This window comes from Rhinichthys klamathensis, unplaced genomic scaffold (assembly GCF_029890125.1).
Source record: "Rhinichthys klamathensis goyatoka isolate OS25496 unplaced genomic scaffold, OSU_Roscu_1.1 h1tg000485l_1, whole genome shotgun sequence".
Taxonomy (NCBI): Eukaryota; Metazoa; Chordata; class Actinopteri; order Cypriniformes; family Leuciscidae; genus Rhinichthys; species Rhinichthys klamathensis.
The window spans coordinates 1,787,698-1,806,951 of NW_026606972.1; the positions used below are offsets into that span (position 1 = coordinate 1,787,698).

General features: G+C 38.8%; 1 protein-coding gene across 1 annotated transcript; it reads right to left on the bottom strand.

Annotated features, from left to right (window-relative positions):
- Positions 1–411: 411 nt before the first annotated feature.
- cdhr5-rs (cadherin-related family member 5, related sequence) lies at positions 412–12,996 on the bottom strand. The gene is made up of 16 exons (XM_056237300.1): positions 12,789–12,996; positions 8,673–8,777; positions 6,841–7,049; positions 6,595–6,651; positions 6,427–6,519; positions 6,240–6,326; positions 5,937–6,047; positions 5,671–5,841; positions 5,476–5,566; positions 5,276–5,382; positions 4,876–5,076; positions 4,663–4,791; positions 4,406–4,484; positions 3,289–3,482; positions 1,765–1,785; positions 412–1,089 (listed from the first exon to the last, which is right to left on the bottom strand). Exons 2-16 carry the CDS (start codon positions 8,737–8,739, stop codon positions 412–414), a joined length of 2,295 nt encoding a protein of 764 aa, XP_056093275.1. The 5' UTR covers positions 8,740–8,777; positions 12,789–12,996.
- Between the last annotated feature and the right edge of the window lie 6,258 nt (positions 12,997–19,254).

Genomic DNA, 19,254 nt, shown 5'->3' on the forward strand with positions numbered 1-19,254 from the left:
AAGGCTATAAATCTCCACCTCCAACATCCTCACACGCAATATAATCCTTCTAGCCGAGACACCTTTATGTGTTTTGGGTAATTTTTAACCCAAAAAAGTTACGTACTGGAGCTTTAACTAAGGCTGAACATATGCACAATATTTCTTTACCACTCCATCATTTTGTCATTAAGTAAAAACAAAAATTGTGCTCAACCAACTTAAAAAGTAAACCCTTTAAAACAATGACATTTCAGTCAACTTCAAAGCCTTCATCAGACATGCTTGTTTTCTAGAGTTTGAACACAAATATGTATGTCCTTCTTAATGCTGTTTCTTGATATATTCCCCTTGGAACCTTTTCCATAGGTTTAAATTTGTTTGGCTTTTTTAAATGAAAGCAACTTGTTCAAATAGTTTAAATAAAATGAGTCAGGCATGTGATTCATCCGAGTCCTCCGTTTGCAAACCGATGGTCTTCATGTGGTCTATTGTAAACGGGTTTTGCCCATGTTTGTAACAGTGCCTTAAATCATTTGGCTCTTCGTCTGGCGTGTCTTCATCATTGCTGCTGTAAATAACAGAGGCCATGTTTTTGTATGGATCATTGTCATCTTCATCATCCTCATTAGTATTGCCATGAGTGATGATGCATTCCTCTCTAGGTTCTACAGAAGGATTTGGACAACAAACATCCTCCTTTTCTGCAGGATTCTCCACTAAAGTGAAAGTTTCCAGCTGTACAACAGGCATCAAAATATCCGCTCTGGTCTCTATTTGATTACATACAACCGCAATTTGTCCTTCTTCGTTTTTTGGCAAACTGTCCTCCGCCATTCCTTCTCCGTCTTTAAAAGAGACTGATTTTGCAAATGCTTTCCCATTGGTCAGAGCTGAAGATTTGATGTTTACGGGTGTTTTTTCTGGAAGCACCCGGATTGGCGGCATGTCTTGCAGTGGCACAGGTCTGTCAGACTCAAACGTCCTGGTCGCCGGAGGGAGCGAGTCATCTATTTTGGTGTACAAACCACTGGAGTATTCATAGTCAATGAACGCCTCGTTGTGGTAGGAGGCATCCTCTATAAGCGATATGGGACGTCCTGAATTGACCTGTTGACCACGGAGAAAGGGCATTTAGGGTCTCCTCGAACAACCTTAACATATCCACAGGTCAAATCCACTGCTGAGGTCCAGCGCTGATTACAGAGCAGGTATGTGTGTCACTGATTCTTGAAGACATGGGACAATATTGAAATATTTTTAATCTACAAAAAAATTCTACAAGTGCTTTAGGGGTAGATCAGTGATAATATAAGCTTAATGTTGATCAAGTAAACAGTAAATGAAGATGAAATGCTATAGGACATTGTAGAGATCATCTTTGATATCAACTAAAGTGTGGGTTTTGTAGTCTCATCTCCCAAGAATCAGAATCAGTCTAAATCAATAAACATAATTAACAATTACTACAACATTTTCAACAGTGTTTATCCAACTTGAAGATGTAATACAAATTCACAAACACAAATACGAAACGCCTATCTACGTGATATCAGACCTATTACACAGTGAAATATACCAAACCATCAGACACAGGGGGCTGTGCTTCGTATACCGACCAGCTTAAATGGTGCACCATTTATGAGAAATTGTAACACTGTCAATCCCATTTAAACCAGCCTATCAGGAGTATACGGCTTTCAGTTTCTCAGAAAACACATCTCACCTTCACAAGGGACAGTGACACTGCAGAACACGTCTAGCTACTTAATGTCAGGTACTTACCTGCTGAAACCATCTTAAGCTCTACATAAGAGGAATTAAAGAGGAACGTGAGGCAAAGACGACAAGGGCAGGAGATGTTTCTTAATGTTTGACTGTGTGAATGATCATCATTGAAATCATTTCTGAAGTGTTTCATCTCTTTTTTTCTACCTCCAACTAAAACCCAATATATTTTTACTCAAAGCTATGTTATTGTTTGAAATGGAGTTGATTTAATATGAGGCATTTACTTGTTTAGTGCAAAAGTCTGGCTTGAACTGTAGCAGGTCAAGTAAGGTCGAGTACAGTTTGTAAGTCTATGTACATAGGCAGAGGGTGAACCAACTCCAGGGTAAGGCTAATGAGATTTAGAACACATTTACATAGATTTCCAGGAAATAGTTTCAAGTTACGTGTCGCCGCACAACACATCCCAGCATAAATGCTCACGCTAAGTTATTTTGTTATTAAAGCTTCTACTTTCACAAACCACTGTTCATTTTAACAGAACAGCAAGCATACTGTATGTGGGATTTGGCATCTAAACACTAAAAAACTGTCTCTCAGTTTAGTTAATCGTGATCTCACAAAGTTCCGTTATAATCAATGAAACCGACTGCACAGCTAATCTCTTATGTATATAATGTCTTCACTTTGTTTGTTATAATGAGAGGATTCACTAGCGTGCAGAACTCAGCACTGGACAAAAACTCCAGCGTTTTGAGTGGTGAGTGGATTTTAACTGAAACGCGTCTGATTGGCCATTGCGTTCAAGAAATCAACAGATATGTTTTTGATTGGCTACATTGCTCAACGCTGCAAAAACACGTTGTAAATAGAAACCTTTGATGTTCTCCAGAGGGCAAACACAAACACACTGGATCGTTAGCCAAATCTGTTTCACCAATATGCTGCTAAAACTGATCCTAGACCAGCAGTTAAGAGCAACCAGCAGTTAAATGAATGGGATAAATCACAGTGCTCAGTTCAGTTAAAACAGCCAATTGTCTTATTGTTAAATGTAGCATCTCGTCTTAGTCGTTGGGCTTCCATCAATGTACTTTCATTCGCATACTGAATACAAAATACTGGTTTGAAACATCAGTATGTGGGGGAAAAAAATCGTATACATTCGCTTGAGGTGGATACATTTATAATTAAAAGCGCAACCTATATGTAGCTCAAAGATAAAGGCATCACAAACATAAGGCATCTGTTGTTTTGTCTGCATGCTAAAATGTCTTCTGTTGTAATATTTCAGTTGATGTTTTGTGCCAAATTCTCCATAAACTACTTTTTTGTGAACACATTGGGTGGAATCACTGATTGAAACCGTTTTAGAGGTTTCACTTTTTACCCTTTCAAGCAAGGAGCAGAACTTATTGCCTAGATACTGTAGAAAATTGCTATGATGGTGTAGCAAAGATGGCCGCCAAATGGACTGACGTGCCTCAAAGGGGCTAAACTAAAGTGTGCATGGTATGTAAAAAAAAATAAAGTGTTTGATATATAATGTCATGTTTGATATAACAAATTAACTCTTACCACATTTGGGTGCTTCCCTAGGGCTACTGAGCCCCTGTCTTCCGGATCCCGTCTCTCTCTTCGTCTCTTGACCAGCCAGAGGCAAATAAATAGTGTTGTCACAGCCACTATGAGAACAAAAGCAGCAATGCCGCCGGCCATCCCTGCGTTCATATCTGCAAACAGCCGTTCTTCTCCAAATGGACTTCTAGGAACTGTCCGGGAGAGGGGGAAGATCTATGATTACTCACAAAACCTTGTTCTTCTGTGTAAAACAGTTCTGTGTCTTTACACCTCTAAGTGATTTATCATTTAGTTTGAACGACTGCCAAAAGTAGGGCAGTGATCTAATAAATCGAATTTAACACCTTATTCATCCCTCTTAAAAATCAACCATGAATAATCAAATTAACCAGATTAATGATCTATGTGAATTATCATTCATACGGTTTAACCCTCTTTGGTATGGTCGCATTTTAAAGACACATGCTGAACAATTGCATCCCAAATTAAACACATTTCTTCTACATCTGGATTTTTTTTTTCTTTGATAAGTTCATTCAATGTTTTTAGTTTTATTTGACATAGTTTAGAGGCACATTTTATGTTTCTGCAGTTATTATTAGAAAATGTCCATAGTAAAGCAATTGTGTTAATGAAAAAACAACACTGTTATGGTTTTCTGAAAATATGAACACAAATAGCAAAGAAGAATGCATGAAGGACTTTAAAAATTAGCATGAATTCAACTTTAGAGCAATTTAAAAGATCAATTATAATGATTCATGCTATTTCAATTTATAGGAGTTGTATCGGTAACGCTTCCTTTTACAGTCCTATTACCCATGTACTTACTACTTATTATAGTAACTATAATTACTGGGTAATAACTAGGTACTAACCCTGAACCTACCCCTAAACCTACCCCTAACCCATGTACTTACCTTATATTAGCCAGTACTTTAGGTAAGTACACTGTAAGTACACGTAAGTACTGTACTGTAAAAGGAAGCGTTACAACAACAAGGAAGACCTTGTTGTTGTGTTCTTGTTCTTGTTGTTTTCATATCACAATATTTGATTATTTTATTTTTTATTTTGTTAAACATAAATTATACAGATGGTTAAGGGAATTTACCTGGAAGTCCCCTCTGTAAAACCTCAATGTCCACTGAAGTGTGCGCAGCCTCACCTGACTCTTCGTCTGTTGCGATCACCTGTGAAAAAATTCATGACAAATGTAATCCTGTCAGAGTCCATGTGTTATTGCTGTTTTGCACACATTTGTAGCTATTTCTATGCAAAATCTAGCAGCTTTGTACATGGTTAAGGCACAAGTAAGTCATTAAGTCACAGTCAAGTTGTATCGGTCACAGTCACAGTCAAGACTGTCACCTCTAGGATGTGTCGGTCGAACGCTCTGAGCCGGTCCGTCTTTGCGATCACAATGCCATCCTGAGTTATGTGATACAGTTTAATGCTACCCAAGGGTTGCATTGTGTAACGGATTTTGGGGTTTATTCCCTGCAAGACAGAAAATTCTCTAAATAAGGGTTTGCAGACCATTTTTCTAAAGTTTTTTCTATGAAGGAAATGTTTTCAGTCTACATCTCTGAAGTCCCTGTCGATGGTCTGGACCACTAGGACTTGGTTCCCATAAGTAGTGACCAGAGTAGCAGGGCTGGAGCTCTCGATGAGGAACCCTTTGTAGACGGTCTTGTTGAAGATCGGAGGAAACTGGTTCTCCGACACCACGTGCACCAGTGCCGTCGCCATCGAATATTTCTTTGGGTCATTCACCTGGGCAGCCTGTTGGAGTTTGCAAAGGGCAATTATGATGTCATCATTGTGTCACATAACCCACACATTTATGTTGAATGCAATGTTATTGCATTTCTTCATATGAAGAATCCCCGTTATGGTTTGCCATATGGCAGTTGAAGCTCTTCCATCAGACCAGAGTGTTAAACCAGCCATCACTTTGTTGTTCATAAACATTATTACGTACCATTATGCGGAGCCTGAATGAAGGGGTAAGGAGTCTGTTTTCCACACGTTGCCTGAGAGAGATCTCTCCTGTTTTCGGGTCGATTGTAAATCTGCCATTATCATCACCTATAAAGTCATTTTGAGTAACGTTTAAAAGCTATAATATAGATTTAAAGGGTTAAACAGTTAATAAACCAATGCAACACAAAGTAAACTCGCCTGACAGAATAGTGTAGACCAGAGGGGTAAGTATGTCTTTGTCTCCATCTTCAGCATGAATGGGACCCGGAGAAAAATAAAGCACAGCATCCTAGATCATAAAGAGCATAAAAATTAGGCTCAGCTCAGTTCTGTTTTCTAATATTATAGGGATCTGAAAAACCTCTAATCTGTACACTGCCACCACACACACACCTCATCTGTTTCTGTGATGTTGACGCTGTACACAGGGTTGGTGCAGATATTATGATCTCCATCTTCATAAACAGGTGCGCACGGCTGAAACTGTGGATACTGGTCATCACCGTCTAGAACATTCACGGTGACCGTAGCCGTTGTGCTGTACTTTTCTTTTGTGGTCATTTCCTGTTGATTTCAACAGCAACAGCAAGACACCGTTCTTCCTTCATTCTGATTCCATTTGAGCACATCATATGTGAACTGTTAAGTGTTTCACATACCACAGCATATATGACCACATGCAGTTGGGTTTTAGTCTCATAGTCCAAAGGTTTATCCAGGATCACCATCCCGCTGTTGGGCAGATCGATCCTAAAATAGCTGGCATCAGCCTGAATGAGAGAGACACACAGTGCTGGTAATGTTTTCTTAGATTGTGGAAAGGAAGAAGGTGGTTTTCTCTCTGTATAGAGCAGGTTACATAATAAAGAGCCATGAGGGGTAGTCAATGCAGACAGAATGAGGCTTCTCCTTTAATTCAGCCTTTCATATGTGATTTTGTTCCTATCGAATGTGCCACTCACTGTAGATTTGTCGGTCATATAAGTGATCGTGTCTCCATCGCCGTCTCTGGCTTTCACTGTGAACACCATCGAGTTCACAGTCAGCAACTGTGGGAAGAGAGTCAGAATTCTAAGATTTAATGACTGAAAAAGTTAATTTAATCGCAAAAATAATTCAAGTAAAATCGGGAGCAAAACATTAGTTTACCTCACTTATATATCGTGGTTGAATAGTGTCTTCAAGGAAATATGGCATGTTGTCATTTTCATTCAATATCTCCACCATGATTCGATACCGACTCTGAAATAAGAACATCTGGGTTAATTGCTCTCCAGTATCATTAATCATTATCATTATTTTTGCAGTGTAACATACCCTTATTATTCCATCTTCATAACATGTCAAAGCAGCTATCAGCACTGATCCCAGCACCTGTAAATTACCACAAAAGAATTAGGTCACACAGGGAGGTTAGTATTTATATAGTCATATAAGTAATATTAATAATAAATTATAGACTTCTAAACTATGGCTTCAAACGCCTCCAATGTGTTGGCTGGCTGTTTTAAAGTCCTAAAGCTTCATTGTTATTCTGGCTTTCCTCCTATTCATGTTAATCACCTCTCGATCCAAGGTCTTGGAAAACGAAGTGTTGAGTCGGATTGTTCGGCCTTCAAGATAAAACCAGTCGGAGTTTTCTCCAGTGAGACACAGACGGATGCTGCTGGCTCCAGGGTCTCCGTTGATATTGAGGTTGGATATGAACTCTCCAGTGGGACTGTTCTCTTGAACCGTGGCAAATATATCTTGACCACCAAGGCATAAACTGGCTGCAGTTCAGATGAGAGATTGATTAGATTATGAGGACAACATAAATCATCCATAAAATCACTGATTGCACAGCTAATTTATAACACAACATCTTTATAATAGGGAGAGCAGGGATAATTGTAACAAGTATTGGATTTTTCCCAAATATTCATGCATCACGGTTGTTCTCAAGCGCAAACACTAGGGACGGGATGTACTATACATCAATAAAACACATTTTACTTCACTTTTCAGTCACTTTTATTTCAATGCCATGTGGATATATTATCTTTAATTCAAGCTTTAAGGGGAGGAAAACTGGAAACCTGTTTTAAACTTCAATTTTAACTTTATTTTAACTCGCAATTTATACTTTTTTCCTCAGAACTACGAGTTTGTAGCACACAATTATGTATTTATTTCTCGCAAGTTTAGCTTATATACAAAATTTGAGTTAACAGACTTTTTTTCTCAAAATTGCGAGTTTGTAACAAATTTTTACTTATTACAATTCCAAGTTTAGCCTTAATTTGCATTTTTTAGTTAACATCTCACAGTTCCGAGCTTTTTCATAGAATTGCAAGTTTATAACAAATTTCTGGCTTTATTTGTTGCAATTCCAAGTTTAGCCTTTATATCGCAATTTTGAGTTTCGCAATTCAGACAGGCAAGGTAACATCGCATTTTTGACTTTTTGTGAGTTTGCATATTTTGTTCAAGAAATGTTTTGGTGCATTTCATTTAATATTCATATTAATGCATTACTCAACATTACTCGTTACACTCATGTGACATTCTAATGAATAGTAGCAAATGAAACAATCGTTTATACTGTAGAAAACAGAGCTATAGACTGTCCAGATCATTTGGTCATAGAATAATTTAATAAGAAATGTTTGAGTTCATAATAAAATCTTTTGATTGCAAACTTTGGCATCTTAGCGAATTTGCAAAGTCAGTGTGGCATAGAAATGGACCATATTTACTTTCTTAATACATGTGAATGATTCATTTATGCATAATATTTGAAAGAAAATTTGTTGATCAAAATATAATTAACAACTTGTTCCACTTCTGAAATGTCTTACTTTTTACAGGTAATGACCCTAAGCCCTATTATTTTTTTACCTCTCACCTTCCGAAACATAAAATAACGAATGGAACACTCTACGATCTTTTAAACTTCACACATGCACACATGAGAAGGCCATGAAATTGATTGGGGTTCTTGCACGACAATGGGGAAACAATCAATTCTAATGAATAAAATCATATCCCGTCCTACATTTTTTTGTTGTCAAATAACCTATCCTGAAATTTGCCATGTTAAATAAGTAAAATGGGTATCAAACACAGTTTCAATTTTACTTAAAGCAAGAGACTCTTTCTTAAATCTAATTTCTGTCAAGAAAAAAAAACTATTCAGATATTAAAATGAATCTCACTTGTGACTTTTCATTTCGACAGGTTGAGAGAATCAGAACTCTCAATACTAGAAATGAGTCATTCAGAGACTCATTATCATTTCCATTGGCCTCATAACCATTTCTGGCACATATGTTAACATTCACTGTATCACAGAGCAGGGATTGGTGAAAATTAGCCTCCGTCGTTGCAGATCCTGATTTCAGAGAGGTGTTTACCTTTTGCGATGTGATAGAAAATGTTCAGTGCCATCTGGCAGAGGAACAATCTCCATGGCGTCAACATAGTTGATATTCCCCTGGGCTCACGTCTCCTTCTCCCAGCTGTAAAAGAAATGCCAATCCCTGACAGTCAATTGCTCTGAAGGATTTGGATTGCTCATGTTACCTGTCACAAAGAGCAGACTTTCTTATTCAAACCAAAGGTCAATTAAATCAGAAGATTAACAAAGCATATTTATACTGTCGCGCCACCATCTGAAATTCATCAGTCGAGTTACTCAAGTGAGTCAAATCAAACTGCTAAATGAATTAGTGGAACCTCATCAGTCTCTCACCAATAGAGTGTTTGTTTACTTCTGTTTGGGCTTTAGTCGTGTTTAGGCTTCACCTCAGCATACTTGAAACCTCTTATGAAGTCTTTAGCCAGTGTCAAGCCACCAGCCTGCCAGTGATGTCGGTTACCTGACCTCCAGGCCGCTCTACTGATCCTCCACCTTCCACCTCGACGCACCTCCGTATGAGAGCTTTTTTCCAAATCCTCACATAATACCTGCAAAGCTGCCTAAGAACTGTTGTTTCCCATTTAAGTTTTGCTGCCTGGTCATGCAGGACGAAACCAATCCAAACATTTATTTGTTGTTTTTCCATGCATAAGGATTACATTATTTCCGTCCGGTCGCATTTTGTACACCACAATACATAATTACAATTTATTAATTAATTTATATTACAATAAATAATTTCCTGTTCAATTACAGATAATTTTGTTGGATTTATTAGGATAGTTCATGCCTCATATTTGTTAATATTTAACTTACAATTTTAAAACTTGTATGCTGTATTTATTTATTTTTATTTTTTTTTGCACAAAAACAGATTTAGCTGTTTTCTATACAAGAAAATAAATAACAGCATGAGGGTTAGTGAATAATTACAATTGGGTGATTTTTGGGTGAATTATTCCTTTACAGTTTATTCATCACATGACCACTAGGGGACACCATCACTATCACTTGCCTTAAATCAGTAAGATTGTAATGGCGGTCCTTTAGACTGTGTATTGTAATGTAAAAAAAAAAAAAAAAAAAACCTTAGCATGAGGTAATCTTATTCTGATCTTTCCTAAGGTGAGGTTCACAGTTGAGCAGGCTTATTGTGGTTGAACTGGCTGTGGCTGTGGATAATACCACTGGGAAATAAGTAATGATGTCATTCAGTATGTAGGCTACATACCGTTCAGTTGTGGTAAGTTTTAAAGTCCTGGTACTGGTTGGTTGTGGTAAGAATTGGTTTGGGTTTTTCAAAGACATCTCTTATGCTCTCCAAGGCTGATCAAAAATATAGTAAAACAGTTAAATTGTGAAATATTATAAGTTTAAAATAACTGTTTTCAGCATCATTACTCCAGTCTTCAGTGTCACATGCTCCTTCTGAATTCATGATACTGATGCGCTGCTTAAGAAACATTTATTATTATTATCAATGTAGAAATCTGTTGGGCTGCTTAATACTTTTATTGAACCTTGAAACTTTTTTTCAGGATTCCTTAATGAATAGGAAGTTCAAAAATGTCTTTACTGTCACATTTGATCAATTTAAAGGGATAGTTCACCCAAACAAGAAAATGATGTCATCATTTACACACCCTCAAGTTGTTCCAAACCTGAATGAATTTCTTTCTTAGATATTTTGAAGAATGTTTTAGTAAATGATGACAGAATTTAACTTTTTGGGTGAACTATGCCTTTAATACATCCTTTAAATTAATTCTTTAAAAAAAAAAAATCCCAAACTTTCCGATGGTATCATAATCATTAGATTATTATTTTTTCAAGGACCCATTGGTGGACAGTGTCGGCCCAGAGACCCCTTGTTACATTACATTAACAGACCCTTTTATCCAATTTCAAATTTCAATAGACTCTGATAGCCTATAAATACTGTATATTAACCTATAATAACATGCACATTATATCATAACAATGTATTTACTGTACATTCTTTATTATGCTATTATTCTTTATATATTGCAAAGCCATTAAAATAATTAGTGATGTACAGAATCATATACTTGCACATTACATTTTAATTTTACTTTAATGTGGGAAGTTTAACGTCTTAATATTGGCATTGGTTGAATTTCTTCATTAGAATTGATCAGAGATATACAATAATTGGCAATTATCCACTGCTTATCATATCTCCAGCCAAGTCCTTAATAAGACTAAGAGCACATTTAAGCAAAATGTAATTTATAATTTAGTAGTTTAAATGCGACCGGGCTTGTTTAAAGAGTCTATTAATTAATACATCATGTTTCAGGGGAACAAACTGATTAAAATATGTCATAAATTAATCCTGAATCAACAAGTCTTGCTAGACATGTTAACTCCTGTGAACTCCTCCTTATTGTGCAGCCAAGCCAGATGTTATAAATGATTGTTTGGATACAGGATGACTGTGTGGATTGCATGTGATTAGGGATTAAATCGAGTAATTAATGCGAAACAGGAAGTAGGTCTCTGCCACAACCAAGATTATGGGATTACAGCACAATATGGTTTAATATTCTTGCTGTACACGGCGGCTTGCTATTTATTATGCATGTTTCTGTGCGTCTGAGTTTGTCTGCAAGTGTTGCTGGAGACCACTTGCCAAATGGGTTTTAGCAGAAGTATATGCAAAATTAGCGAAGCCGCTGTATTGTGTGTTTTTGATTTGATTAGTCTAATCTTACATTTGAGAGTACTCATCTGCAGAGATGATAGTGCACTCAACAGGGATTGTGAAAGTGTTATTATTCTTAAATATTATTTATAGGAACAGTTCACCCAATAATTCAAATTAACCAAAGAGTTGATGGGCCCCATTGACTTCCATCATATAAATAAATACTATGGAAATCAGTGGGGTCCATCAACTTTTTGGTTACTGACATTCTTCAAAATATCTTCTTTTGTGTTCAGCAGAAGAACAAAATTCATACAGGTTTGGAACAACTTGAGGGTGAGTAAATGATGACAGAATTTTTGGGTGAACTAACCCTTTAAGAATGTACAATATGTATATGTATGTACTATTACTGTTTTAACTGTTTTTTTTATCAAATAAATGCAGCCTTGGTTTGCAGAAGAGACTTTGCCAGAGAGTAAACATTTATTAAGCAAGACTATAGTCTATAGTATATCACCATATAATTTTGGATGAAAAATGTAAAAAATATTAAAGTAAAGTATTGTAAAGTAAAATTGATTTAAATAGTAGAAATAAATAATACCATTTAACAATGTAGGGTGCAAATAGCAATGTAGTGTAAAAAGTACATTTTAGAAGTTCAAGTAAGCTGGTGTCTATCTTTTTGTTACTGTAAAAAAGTATTTTTTTGTAAATAAAACAACTTGCGAAAACTGTTTCAAAGTAAATCCAACACCATTTTTTCAATGCTTAACATTGTTTTGTAGGTAAATCTGTGGAAACACACCAATAAAGACTACAGAGAGAGACCGGCGACTTCTAAATATGCCGGTTCAGCTACCAGCATGTTTAGAAGCATAATGATTCATGCGGTCTCCTTAGATGAGACCATCAGACTCATTAGAGTAGCGTTGGAAATGGACTCAAGCATAGCGAGACGATTAGCATGAAGCATGGCCAGTCGGTAAACCTGACTTTCTGATACAGATCACTTAATAAAATTTAAAACATAAAGGGCGAAGACAAATGCAATGTTCTCGTCAAAGTCACAAAGTCACAAAACCATTTATCTGTATTCCTGTCATGTTTATAAGATCAGGCCCAAGCTATGCTGACTGGATGCTTCGGTAATCAGATTGCTTTGAGGCTGATCTAGAGGTCACTGAACATCTATACAGCTGTCTATCACTACAGCTGGAATAAAGTACGCTTTTCTTTGCATCAAACATTCACTTAATCACAAAAACTGGTATAAACGGGACAGTTTACAAAACCCAGGCATCTACGGCAAGCTGGTAAAGTGCTTTCACTGCAGTCATAACAAGAAAGCAACAGTTGTCAATGTCCTGTGAAGTGTAAACAATACAATCACACACTAAACCAAACACACACACTTAGACTCCCTGAGTATTTCCTCACCGTTGTTTGGAGGTGGTTATCCTTTGTTTTCGAGCTCAGGGGATCCTGCTGTCACTTCCTGCGGTGGCTGGTCCTGTCCTTCGCCACATGACTGTCCCGTGCGGGGGTCTGAAACCTGCACCACAGGGAACAGCAGGTAGCAGTGCAAAACACAACAGATTTCTCTGGCTAGTTAAGTCAGGGCTGCTCAGATAGAGAGAGAGAGAGAGAGAGAGAGAGAGAGAGAGAGAGAGAGAGAGAGAGAGAGAGAGAGAGAGAGAGAGAGAGAGAGAGAGAGAGAGGGGGGGGGGGGGGTCACAATGTGTTTAGCTTGAGGGAATTAAGAGCTCTCGCACACAGCAGAGCGAGGGCTTAGACAGCATTTCCAGGACAGGATAACTCTGGCTGCTGAGAGAGAGGTTAAACTGAGAACATTAGCTTGGGCGCCGATGCTAATGCAGTCCAAGGTGTGCAAACCCTGCTAGCATGTCATTACACATGATCTGCTGCTTCATGATGTAGAATTCAACTTGAGAACTCATCGGCCTGCATGCTTGCTGTCAGTTTGAGTATCTGTGGGGTCAAAAGGGTCACAAGTGCTGTAGAGCAGGTGTATGTGTGGTGGGTGAATCTCATGAAAATTTCTCTAGTTCTCTAGTTTGTCATTTTCATTAAGCACGTTTTTACCCTGAATTCTCATTTTCCCCCATCTTTTTATTGATTCTCAGACACTTCTCAGAAAACAACACAATAAATCTGTACAGAATTAACATTTTTACACCATTAGCAATTAATTAGGTTACACTTTATTTTAAAGTGTCAGTGTAAGTGTCATTCTGCATTTAATTACTGTGTAATAATAATTAACTACATGTTCTTACTATTGTAAAACATTATATGATCAATAATTTATGACAACATGTTTTTATATTGCTTAAACTCATCAAAATAAGTTAAGCAATTTTCAACTTTTTGTCATAAGTTATACAATATTCAACTCAATTTAAGTTGAAATGACTTAAACATCCAAGTTGATTGGACAGCACCTTTTTTTTTTAAGTGTTGGGTTATGGTTAGGATTGGGGTTAGTTGCATGTAATTATGGATAATTGATAGTTATTACTATAGTAACTACATGTAACGTGTAACAAGGATACTGTGAAATAAAGTGTTACCATTAATGAATTTCTCCTCTGAGTTCTAGCTCCTAAGAAGGATTTGTCTGCCAATCATTAAACTGGTTTGGACCCAGTACCTTACAGTATGTGCTTGTGTTTTATTTCATTGTCTGCCAACCCATCTAATATAAACAGTCAGACATAATGAAACATGAATATCCAAAACTGTGCAGATGTTTATGCACTCTTTTCCAGAAATCCTGAATTTTTTTGTACAAAACCAAAGAGCAGGAGCTAAATCTCCATCCTCAGCCTGACATCTCCAGCCATATGGTGTATATTTTAACCCAAGCCTAAACAGTTTGGAAGGAGTTCAGCATCATCTTAAACTGTAAAAGGCGTACTCTTGTTTCCCACATTTCTTAAGAGCTAATAAAGCTCCATCACTTTGAATTAACCAGGAGTAAGTGCACTGATGCTTCATGACCCTTCCCATATACCAGAATTACCAAACAATGCGTCTACTGACCCAGGAAGCTAAGGTAGTGCAAAGTAAATATCGTAACTGTAAATCCCTAAAAAACTGAGATGCAGATATACCATACTGCTGTCAAAAGTGTTCGAATGACTTCAGACTACCATTTTCATAAAGGTCGCTTAATATAATGATGCCTGTCTTTACCCATTCTTTCCATAGAAAGGGGACTTTATTAATAGGCTTACACAATTTAAGGTTCAACCATATTGAACAAGCATTTAAAGGAACACTCCGACTTTTTGGGACTTTAGCCTATTCACCTTATCCCCCAGAGTTAGAAAAGTCCATACATACCTTTTTCATCTCCGTGCGTGCTATAAGTCTGTTTGACGCACCCACCGCTAGCCTAGCTTAGCACAAAGACTGGATGTAAATGGTTGCAGCTAGCATACTAATCCAAATAAGTGACAAAATAACGCAAACATGTTTCTATTTACATGTTGTGATTTGTATAGTCACAGAGTGTACAAAAAAACAAAGTCACATGAGACACAGACATATTTTAACCGTATAAATACTGGGAACTCTATTCTCTGAAGGCGACTATATTCTCTGAAGGCGAAGCACTGCTACTTGGGCGGAGTGATAACCGCAGCACCTGAGACGCGCTCTCTGCTCCTCACCACGGCGCGTCTCAGGTGCTGCGGTTATCACTCCGCCCAAGTAGCAGTGCTTCGCCTTCAGAGAATATAGTTCCCAATATTTGATACGGTTAAAATATGTCTGTGTCTCATGTGACTTTGTTTTTTGTACACTCTGTGACTATACAAATCACAACATGTAAATAGGAAAATGTTTGCGCTATTTTGTCACTTATTTGGATTAGTATGCTAGCTGCAACCATTTACATCCAGTCTTTGTACTAAGCTAGGCTAGCGGTGGGTGCATCAGATAGAGTTACAGCACGCACGGAGATGAAAAAGGTATGGACCTATCTAACTCTGGGGGATAAGGTGAATAGGCTAAAGTTTCAAAAAGTCGGAGTGTTCCTTTAAGTAAGCTACACAGATGAGAAATCTTTAACCATACTGCATGTCTCCCTGTCTCCAGCGTCTTTCTTCCCTTTGTGTTTCCACCAAGATCACCCTTTGGACTCCACCCTGCTCACCTCATCCCTCATCACCATTCACCAGCCATCTTCCTCTCCTGTGTCTGCATTACCGTAACAGAAGACAGGACCGCCCAAATGGATGAACGGGCAAAGTTCATCTCCTTGGCTCAGGAGAGCTGCGATCTTGCAGGGTTCTCAAGGGAGTTCTTCCGGCTCGCTGTCACCAGCTCCCTCGATTGCAACACCCTTAAGACCCTGTTCTGGATCGGTTCAACTTTTAACCACCCTATTGACCTCCCAGACACCACAGGGCTGGACTGGAAAGAACCCTTAGTTCGGTGTCTGGTGAGTGTCGCATCCCGGAACCAACCCCATCTCCAAGCCCGTTCCAGAGCCTCATCCCAAGATGGCCGCCACCATTCCAGAGCCTCGTCCCAAGATCTGTCACAGATCACCCTAGTCACCATCCTCTTCACTACACTTCCCAGCATCCATCCTGGTCCCCAGCTGCACGTCATTTCCAATCACACCTGCACCTTATCATCACCCTCATCACTGCCTCTACTTAAAGTCCCACTCCGATCATATTTTTAGCTATTTTAAAACATTCCCAGTGGTCTTTAAATTATGATTATGCCATTTTTAGCCAAAATCACAAAACCTGTGCCGTTTTCTGGGACTTCGCTTCAGCAGAGCGGCAGTAGCTCATTAGCAATTCGCCTCTGCGTTGTGGGCGGAGCCGTTGGCACGGAGACGACCCTCCCCCTGCCCGTTGCTGAGAGCTCTGTCTCTCCCGCTAGCTTACACCCCCAATACCGGTGGGGCAACAGTATTATATACACGTTAATTATTATTATCCGAAGTTAATCAAAGTTATCACCGATCACCGATCATTATTTCACTCCAAGACGTAGCGTGTGGAGACGCCCAGTGGAGTTACTACGTCACAACTCCAGTCGATTATAGCCTGCATTTTAGCGTCTGCTACTGATTCACAGCCATTTGAATGTAGAAATACTCAGAAATACAACTTTGAGCTTATTTTTCTCAAGATATGTCCTCTAACATCAGAAAAATGCCACAAGAACATGTTAACACCTAGAAAAACATTATTTTCATCAGATTGGGTCTTTAAGCACACACTTCACCACAGCTGTCTCGTTAATGCCATGTGGATTATTCCCCCTGTCTCCAGCGATCTCTCTTGTCTCCATCATCTTCCATTCCTCGGTGTCTCCCCGAAGATCACCCTTTGGACTCCAACTTACCTGTTCACCTCATCACTGTCCCTCAATTGTTCAATAAACTCACTATTCAGTGTATGCATTCCGTAACAGCATGCAAGTGTGAAATAACAGGACGTTTTCACCTCTCCAAGTTTAATGGACAGACTCTGCAAAATTGAAATCGCATACCAAGGGAGAGCTCACTCAGGAGGAAGAGACAAATGAGACTGGTGTCTAAGATCGAAAGCATAATAAAACAACAAAACATTAGGCAGGCCTAGACTACCTTTCTCAACAGGTGTCTGTAACTTATTAGAAAGCATCCGAAGTCGCTTGCCATTCCAAATAAAAGCCTTACATATTCTGTCAAACTGTTTCAAATAGGAAAGTGGTATTTGAATTGGGGGAGACTGTAATAAATAATTCAGTTTGGGCAGACAACTCACTTTAATTACATTGACTTTTCCATTGACATTAGAAGTGGAGCCCATCTATCCATATCACAGGAAATCTTTTTCATTAAGGGGTCAAAATTCAAATTCAAATTCAAATTTGGGGGAAATGCCTAAATAATCGAATGCCTGACTTGGGCCATTGATGAAACGTGCCAGGAATGTAAAGCTGCGACAGGGCAAAAAGTACAAGAGCTTTTGATTTATTTTAGACCAATTTACTCTAAGCTAAAAATGAGAAAACGTCAATTGTTCTAAGGAGGCAAGGTATAGACCTGCCAGGGTCAGAAACATATAGCTTATGTATTTCTCCCCGACTACGATAGCAGGAAAAACATCATCTTTTCTATACAGTGACCTGTACATGTTTTTGACAGGTTTCATAAGATTCACCCGCATGTATTGATGCTGTGTAAGGAGTCAATGTAGCACTATAACTGCTGGGATTGATCACTGAAATCAACTTAAGTGCCATCTGCCAAGCTTTTATCTCTGAGCTTAAGTGAGAGAACGTCCAGTCCTGTCGATCTACACTGCCGAGGGTGACTAGTAACACACGTCTTTAATTCCCTTTGACAAGGGATTATGATACCATTACCAAGACTCTTTCTTGCTCTATTTTTTCCTGTCTGAATAGTACACAATTGACTCTTCACTAAACCCCATTTAAAAATATATATATTCATCAGTCTTACTTAAAGGCACACTGTGGAACTTTTCAACCTTTATAATATATTACCAAAACCCATTGAGATGGTACATCGACTTACAATAGGTTGAATGACACGTCTGCCGTAGCCTGAAGGTGTCTGTATCGCTTTTCCTAGCACTATGTAACTTCGGGTTTCGGGTAGGAACCCGAGCACAAAAAGAACTACAAAATTCAACCGCTTTACGGCATACGTCACTTCCCCCACCACCCACAACTTCCTCAGATTCTGACGTGAGTGCTCAACTCGCGTTTGATTGCCGTCTGTATGTTTTCGTCATGGCCGAACCAACAGCTACAAGGAAGAAGGCAAAGGTTTTGTCAGAGGACACTAAAAAAAGAAAGAAAAATGCATAGTGACAAATGAAAAGCCAGGACGAGGATCACCATTGGTCCAGCGTTCGCTCGCTGGCGTGAGCTACAGGAGGAGGAGGGGTGCCCGACCGATGCTGACGCTTGCCTGCACACAAATGCCGTTTCCAAGGTGACCCAGATAAATCATATAAGTAGTGTAGTATTTTCTGGTATTCCGGCCACAGCCGATGGTGTTATGTGTGTAATAAAATGCCCACAGCCCATTGTTCATTTCTACACACAAGCACAGCCCGCCACAGTGCAGGGCTCGCACAAATAAAGTCGACTCATGTCAAATGTACATTAAATGTAGTGAACGTGCCCACGACTCAGTGCCCACAAACACTACACACAACATGTCCCACGGTTTCTGTAAAACGAAACCAACACACATAAGTTACAGTCAGCTCAGGCCGACGGTGTTTTTAGTGCAGTAAATGTGCCCGCCGTCCCGCGCCCACATTCACTCAGACATGTTAGCACTAAGCCCCACGGGGCTCGCCCCGCTCGCTCTCTCTCAGCAGACTGCTATAAGGGAATCGAGCGCGGCAAGGCTGCCCGCCTTAAACACTGCAAGCACACACAATCTAAAGACATGGGAGGCTGACCCACTGTCTATGGTCTGACCGGTTGACTGTTTGTTGACTTTTGCGACAGTGCTGCGGAGCTTGTGGCCTCTAGGGACGCTAGATGTGAAAGTTACAGGTCGAGCGCCACTAGTGGCCAAAAGTTCCGCGGTGTGCCTTTAAGCAACTGTTTCCACATGCCTATAGAAGTCCAAATGTCTTTTCATTTGGGAGTCACTGCATAATTGAATAGTCTCTTAAAAAAACAGCAAAATTATTTGCAATGTCATACTTCATTCCAACTTGTCAACAAATTATTTCCATACAAATGAAACACTTTATCAGCACATTTGACTGAAAATCAAAAAAATTCCTATAGGATGTTCTGTAAAACTTGTCTCAGTAAGCCTATGGAAGACCATTTCCACTACATAAGAAGAGAAATCATGCATTGGCAAATCATTATTATGACT